The sequence below is a fragment of the Pocillopora damicornis genome, chromosome 2 (assembly GCF_964200805.1).
Source record: "Pocillopora damicornis chromosome 2, jaPocDami1.2, whole genome shotgun sequence".
Lineage (NCBI taxonomy): Eukaryota > Metazoa > Cnidaria > Anthozoa > Scleractinia > Pocilloporidae > Pocillopora > Pocillopora damicornis.
The window spans coordinates 23189086-23196866 of NC_142671.1; the positions used below are offsets into that span (position 1 = coordinate 23189086).

The following is a 7781-nucleotide window of genomic DNA, read 5'->3' on the forward strand; positions in this document are numbered from 1 at the left end:
TGATGAATGAACAGCAAAGCCTTCACCACTCTCAATCCGTGGATGTTTGTCGGAATTTTCTCGAAAAAGTATCACGGCTGCTAAAACATTGAGAAATTCGTATCGCTTACCGACAGTGACGTTCAAACTTTCCTAGAAGGGGAAAACCAAATTACGAAGAGAAAAACCGAAAGTTACGTATTCAGTGACTTTGATAATAGTATTTCTCGCGGCTGAGAACGACCATTTGCCATAGGCCACTTTTGGCTCTGTACCTGAAACATTTCTTCTGTCGCAAAGGACTAAGTCAGTAACTGAGAATTTTGTATAATTAAAATTAAGCCCATTTTTTTTGTTTTGCAAGGCACTTTACAATTTTAGTGGGATTGTCAATCCTTTTATTTTCTTTCGTTAATAAAATCGACTTTTCTTGTCAGTGAAGGGCTATTGCGTTTATATGATAAACAAAATACTACATGGTTGCTTGTAGATATGGAATTTCTCGTGATCAACTCGACATCTCACTCGTTCGCTGCGCTCACTCGTGAGCTCTCGTGTTGAACACTCGAAGAGAAATTCCATATGTACACGCGCCCATGTATTATTCTCTATATCTTTGCTACTGAATGTTTTTGAAACGAAAATCACACTGAACTTGGTTGATCTTAAACCTTCGACGAATTTTCACTATGCCCAGACCTTTTTCAAAGTTTGTTATTGCGCTATCCGTCGATCTGAATTTGTAGAGGAAATATCTCATTTGACAGTTACACCGAGAGGTTTGAATGGTATTGCCATTGCAAAGGTTATGTCGATGTTGTTTTTGAAAGCATTTATCATAACATTTTAACACCACCTGTGTATATTTTTGAGGTCTAAGATTCGTTCAAAAAAATATTTGTGACCGACCTAAATTGGATTGAAGGAAATAAACTTCCGCTGGACGCAGTCTTGGTTGTGTAATTCACAGGATGTGGCATGAGTGCTAGGCATTTAACACGTTCCTTCGAATCTGTCAACGGTGTACGTTTCCGAAGAAATCAATTCATCTTTGATTCATCACACGCTATCAAAAACATAGTTAGATTAATTGATTCGCGAGTCTCAGTGGCGAGCCTTTGCTCAGCAACTTTACCTATTATTGACTATTAAACAGCAACTTTAATTAACAAATTTTGGTCGTCAAGCTCAGTAGAGGGCCGAAAGATTTCACGGCCTAATGAAAAACTAATAACCATTTGAATAGAAACCTTCGAAGGTGTTTATTTTTATACTTTGCCGCTTTCAACCTTTGCCTACAATGGCAGACGAATTGTTTCGCGAAAAAGAAATTAGTGGACTGTCAGCGTGACAAGATTGCTCCATTGTATACACTATATTTCCATGACAATTGATATTTGAACTCGACGTTGTGATTGGCGGTAAGACAATATGTTATTCAAGTGCTTTTGGCGCCCTGAAGTCCCTTGACTGACACTGTAATCCGTACTGTTGATGAAAAGAGAAACCTGTCAAGATCAATCAGACATGCTTCGGTGAGCACCATTTGAACTTCCTTGGGAGGGGAGCCAAAAAAATTTTGATTTCGTTTACAGCTAAGAAGAATAGGCCTTAAACCGCCAAATAAATACATAGTTTAGTCAATTTAACTTCAATCACTTTAGTTAATCGCGTTCTCTTATTGAGATAGAGCTGTAGAGCGCGTAATTTGAAGCGCGCGGAAATTTACTCCTCTCGTTATCCTAGTGTGTATCTCATTATCGGTTCATTTGACGTCACAAAGCGCAAGCGCACTAAGGAGCTTTTTGACAACTGATTGAGTAGCGAAAGTCACGCCTCCCTTTCCCTGCTTCAAAAAAAACTACGACCCACTGAATCCCATGCGAGTTTTTCGGTCGCATTGACAAACAAGCATTAATCTGCCCTCTGGCAGAGCAAAGAAGTAAATTCTACACCGCGATTCACGTTTGAAGTGAAAAGCGAAGCCTGACCTTTAACGTGCGATCGCAAAAGTCTGAGGAAGCGAAAGATGTCGTTGAGCGAAGTAATGCTGAAAACTCTCATTCCAAGTAACTTCTTGGATTCGGATGATGAGGAGATAAAGTCGTTAACTTGCCCTCAAGAGACAGACGATTTGCAAAGGAGCGAATTTCATATGTTCAATGACTACTTTGGTTTGAGCAACTTGGTTCAAAGAGTGAGACAAGCGAACAATCACGATTTTGACTATTTAACGAGTGAAAATTTTGGAGTCAGCAAATTGGCGCCACGACGTGACCGATTTGACAGCATCGATTCGGAAAATTCATCGTCAGGCAGCTGTGATTCTTTTACGGATCACTTTGGAGATGGGCCTTTCCAGCCTTTCAACTCATCATCGCTCTTGCATAGTGCAACTTCTAAACGGAAAGAAGCCGTTTTGCCGCCAAGCCGAAGGATTAAGCCGTCCACCAGAGTTCCCGCTCCTATCCCAAATCGACAGAATGTGTGCGTGTTTTGCAGAAACAACGGAGAGAGCGAGGAGGTCTACTCTTCTCATCAGTTAAAGGGTCCAGACGGAAAGACGACATGTCCTATTTTGAGAGCATATACCTGTCCAATTTGCAAAGCAAGCGGCGATGAGTCGCACACCATCAAGTACTGTCCGCAGAACCAGCAAGCGCAAGCTAATGGCGGTCAACTGCCCAAGGTGCCCAGGAATCGTGTTCTCCCCAAAAGGAGTCGCTAAACTTTTCCTTCAGATTCTAAAGTAAGACTAAGAGTGAAATCATTATGTAAAGATTTTTTTCAAGGGAAATTTAGAGTTTATATGCCGATTTTAAATTTATATTCGGGTTGTTGTGTTATTTGTTTACAATATGGTCGCTTACTATTTCCAAGACAGCGTGAACTGCGTAAAGATCGCGGCGAACTAAATTATTATTCCGTTTATATAATAAAACCCACAATTGACGGTGCAGATTGCTGCCATTCGTATCATTAAGGCTCTTTTCATCTAAGGTGTGTTCGTATTGATATTCATTTTCTTTCGCTTTCGACTCCAAATTCTTTGCGAATAAGGCTTCCCATGTTGCGTCAAGTATTATGAAGCGATCTGCATTTAGGAAGAAATTTTCATGGAGATCACTGTTAAATTTTAGTATTTACTTCCCATAGAGGATGTTGTGTAAATGTTGCGGAAATCACAGTATTTCCCTTTAAAGAGGTTCAACTTTCTTAGTTAGAGGTTAACTTATCGAATATGTATCTATGTAAAATTTTCGAATTGTAGCAGAACCCAATATTGAATTTTCACCCTGTAAGTGTAAAGTATTTTAATAAGAAAGTGTTGATTATGAATTTGGCTCAGAAATGGAGAGATTATGATTAATAATGGCTTTTATAATTCCCAATTCTCTAAGGGAGGTTTTTCAATAATTCGATATTTACGATGTAGAAATTTACTACTTTGAAAGTAGGTTTAATACTACCCTGTTGTAGAGGTGGATTTTTGAATGAATTTTATTCTAATTTTAACAGCTGTGTTCTAAATAATGGCTGCAAATGATGAAATGAAAAAAATCAAGGTTTACGAAATGTTTTTTAATATTAAAACCGACATTCGTTATTCTAACATTAGAAAGTTTTGAGTACGATTTGTATTTATATATATTAAACGTAATTCTAATATCAGAAGAGAAATTTTGTATGGCTTATTGAAAGGAGAAGGAAGATAAAAACCTCGTTTTGCAATTTCTACTCATGAGTATGTGTTATGTTGCTTGGTGTGCGTGTAAAATGACCTTGCTTTCAAATTCCTCAGTCACTAAGGTTCCGTGTGTTTGGCGCGCTTTCTGCTTTACTGCTCTGATGAATTTGCTGTATTTTTAGTGAATTAACACTTCTCTGGAGTCTTCTAAAGTGATTTCAATCGAGGTCGATCGTAATTTATCAGAAGGAAAGCGGTATGACTAAGAGAAAGCGATAATATGGCGCTATCATGGTTTAGTGTAAGCGGAATTTTTTTGGAGGTCAAAGTAAACAAACCATGTGCTTTCGACTCGCCGAGTAAAAAGCACAGCCGTTTATATTTTTGCACCAACAATCAAGCGTGCAGTGATTGGGCAGGGATCAAAGACATTCACAGGGGTTCTTTTGATTTTTATGCTCTATTCTCAAACGGGTACGTATCCTTTGAAGACCACCGAAAGGTTTCTTTTGAAACCATGCTCAAATCTCTTTGTTGTCTTTGTTTGCGTCACTTAGAAGAGCAGCTGGCCTTTCAAAGCGAGTTTACTTTTCAGGAAATTTTTGCACCGCATTTGTGACCGAGTAGTGGCGAAGAAATAAGCGTATTCGATGAAACGAGAAAGTAATTACTAATCCTAGAGGTCCGTTTTGCCTCTTTCTTCATAAACTGCTGTGATTCATACCGAGCAAAGCAAAATTATGACAAAGGACTACTTGAGATTTTCATTGAACAGACAACGCTCGCAGTATGCAAATCACAGCTAACATTAATTCAGAAAGTCACCGACTGTCAAAAGCCTTTGAAGAAGAGGAAATTACCAGTAATCAAGCTCGTAAACAGAAATGCAATTACAGAGAAGAACAATTGATACACGCTTAGACTGTGAAAGCCGCAAGCACATCCGCGATTGTAATGCAAATCTTGTTAATTGTGGTCTCTGTTTCACCATGTTATTGAGTATTTGGTGAAAAGAAAACGTGCTGCCGACTCGATTTCGAAACTTGCAAGAGTGTCCCGTTTAGTCACTCGCACGATGTATTATTCAAGTGTGTGGCAGCGGCACGCGGCTCGCCGGGGCGGAAAAACCGGTTTCCTTTCAATTTTTCAGTGTTAGGGAGAGTCACAAAAGGGAAGAAAGATTTAATTAGTCCCTCTGTGTTAATGTTTCGATATTTTGCCTATGGATTTTTGATCTTGAAAATGTAAGGGTTTTGCGAGATGAAAAGCTTCAGAGACGCGAAACCAGAGTATAGGCGTCTGTAATCTCGCGCCAAATTTGACAAGTGAGCTGTCAGAGGTGAACAATGGACACGGACTAGACGCGATAATTGATGAGGGTCGTGTAGTGTTTCTGATCAACTTAATTCTGTTCCTTTCACACTAAAGAACTTTCTTTACGATGCGCTTCGTTCCACGATCTTCCTCAAAACTTGAAAATATTGTTTTGTTGTTCCCTGGAAACTTTTGCTGATGTCCAATGCGAGCGTGACTTCACGAAGGTTATTATCACCGCATGAAGCGGTTGTATTTTTGGCTGACCATTTTCTTTTGATACACCTTGGATTTTACAGGCCCAAGACACCTGGCGATATTGTAAACGGGTTTAATCGTGGCTAAATGCGGTTTCTGACTGGAAAGCAATTCAAAACACGACACCGCATGAAGTGAAAATAATGAAAACAACTTTATTACGGGAATCCCCCCAAAACAGAAACGATTTGATCAGTGATCAGAAGCCCGGCTTATTTGTATTATTATATCACCATAACTTACAGAAAATCACCTGTGACAAGTGAGAAAATATCGCTAAAACATCTCCAAATTTTGAGTTCCTTTAAATCTTTATTTGTCCTCTCGAAACCTCGAACTTAAGTTAGTTACTCACACGTTGGTAGTTCACTTATAACATAACTATATTAGTGAGATTGTTTTGTGTATATTAAATAACATACCATCCGGAAACCCAGAACATTTTTTAGGAGAACGCACGAGTTTCCTTCAAATAGTGATCAGTCACACCACAGATCATTGTCACTCCTAGGTGCCATATGCAGATGCTGATTTTTAAGTAAGCACAAAAAAATGACAGAAAGTTGTATTGATTGCTGTTAATAGTTTAAAAATCATCACATTGAATTCTTTTTGACAAGATATATGCGAGATCTGTGCTCATGCTGTTTGTCAAACACATCCGAGCCCCCCTCCCCTCCCCCATCATCACCACCACCACCACCACCAACTCCAACTCCTGCTCCTCCGGCTTCCAGAAAGGAAAATTGAGAACAACCGCAGAGTATTCTCGCATTTTCGAAAATTTTTTCCAGCAATTTCAAAATTCACGGTACGTATCATTTGCGGACTCGTACAGTACAGGTCGAGTTAAAACAGCGATTTGTCATCAACATCTGCGTTTATCGCTAGAAAATGCAGAATTTTAAGGAAGTCTTGTTCTAAGCGTGATAAAAATATATCGTCTATTTGAATAGCAATTATGCTAAAATACTAGAAATCGTTACCTCTTTAATATGCAAAAAATGAGCAACATGATCCTAACAAATTGACAGGTTGATCTAAAGTCTTGTTCACTGGAATCTTCAGTCCCTTAATTCGTGTTTAGTGAGAGTTGGACAACATCAAACGGTTACGAAATATTTACATTCCTCAAGAAATCAAACACATCGGGTAAGGACTGTATAATTAATTTCACACCCATCAGAGAGAAACTGAGAACAGACTGAACTTATCTAAGGGACATAATTGACAAACTGACCTAAGGCCTGAGACGTGACTAGATTTGGAAATCAAAACTGATAAGAATCGTTCTCCAGGCCTAAACCAACCTTTTAAGTTACAGGTTTTAATCTCTCTGTAAAAAAACTACAAAACTTTTGCTACTCAGCGAAAAGGGAAGCCATCACAATTCTAACGAGTTGTCAATCAAAGTCACCAAATTACTTAGTTTGTGCGAGAAATCCAAATCCTTCTTTTGTGGTAGGATTTCTAATCACGTCCATTATACAACTGTTTGCGACACTAAATAAACAGAGATAACCCACCCCTTGCGATCACAGGTTTGTGAATTGTGATTAACATCTGCTCACCTTAAGCGTCAAACACAAAAAGAAAGTTGTCAAAATTGGCGCTATTTTAAGAGTGCCAATGGCTGATGACGTATCGTCCTTTGAACTGTGCCAAATCAATCCCCTTAAATGTTATCAAGAACAATTTTAAATATATAAATTGTTGAGTAGATCTGGTGATCCTCGTTTTGAAGCGGGTATCGTGAATTTTGCTCTCCGCGGGGTTCATTTGTGCCCTTGGCAGACTCCATGTTTGCATTTGATCTCGCAAACTCGAGAGTTGGATTCAGAAGAATGTAAACACAAGTTCACTATTTACATGCGCTCACAAACATCATTGCCTCTTGCGTAATGTGACTAAAGGTTTCCTTGTCATTCAAAGTGAAATTTCCCAAGAAAAATTCCTAAAAACCTATTAAAATGATACAGATTTACTGATCTTTAAGACCTTAACTAGCGTTCAGATTTCAAGCAGGAATAAAGATTTTGAGACCACTTTTTTTTTTCATGCGGACGTCCGCCACAAATGTTCAAGTGGGACTCGAAGTGAAATCAACGTCTCAGGTAACAGATGAATGAAGTATGCTACATCAGAGCCAACAAGGTCCTATAGATCTGAAAAATGTTAAGGGGTAGGTGGAGAAAAATTGGCGTTCATCGATAACATGAATTTAGAATTCTGTTTGGAATCTACAAAAGGTTCAATGAAGGAAACATCAAAGGCAGATTCTGTAGTTTGTCTTCGTTTTTTCCCGTTTCCGTGGCCTTTCGCACCGGATTTGGGGGTCCGATAACGATTCTTTTCAAGGAAGGGCGCGACATCCTCTAAACACATTAGTGCAATTTTTTTCAACGCCTTCGGCCAATCGACCGCAGACGATCGATCCCCTCTTGACAACAAAAATATCTTTCGGTTGTGCTTGGTGTAGAGCAGAAACCGACATCCCATCAAGCATCTGGCAAACAACCAAACATCAATTTTAAGCCTTTCA

The 7781-nt window shown here is 39.0% G+C and overlaps 1 protein-coding gene across 1 annotated transcript; it reads left to right on the forward strand.

The window, feature by feature from the left end:
- Nucleotides 1–1782: 1782 nt before the first annotated feature.
- Nucleotides 1783–3717, forward strand: LOC113668672 (uncharacterized). The gene has a single exon (XM_027184656.2). The coding sequence runs from the start codon at nucleotides 2009–2011 to the stop codon at nucleotides 2705–2707; it is 699 nt and encodes a 232-aa protein (XP_027040457.1). The 5' UTR covers nucleotides 1783–2008; the 3' UTR covers nucleotides 2708–3717.
- Nucleotides 3718–7781: the final 4064 nt, after the last annotated feature.

Bases quoted from the DNA above. Each gene is read 5' to 3' on its own strand.
- LOC113668672 (XM_027184656.2), top strand. From the start codon at position 2,009: ATGTCGTTGAGCGAAGTAATGCTGAAAACTCTCATTCCAAGTAACTTC.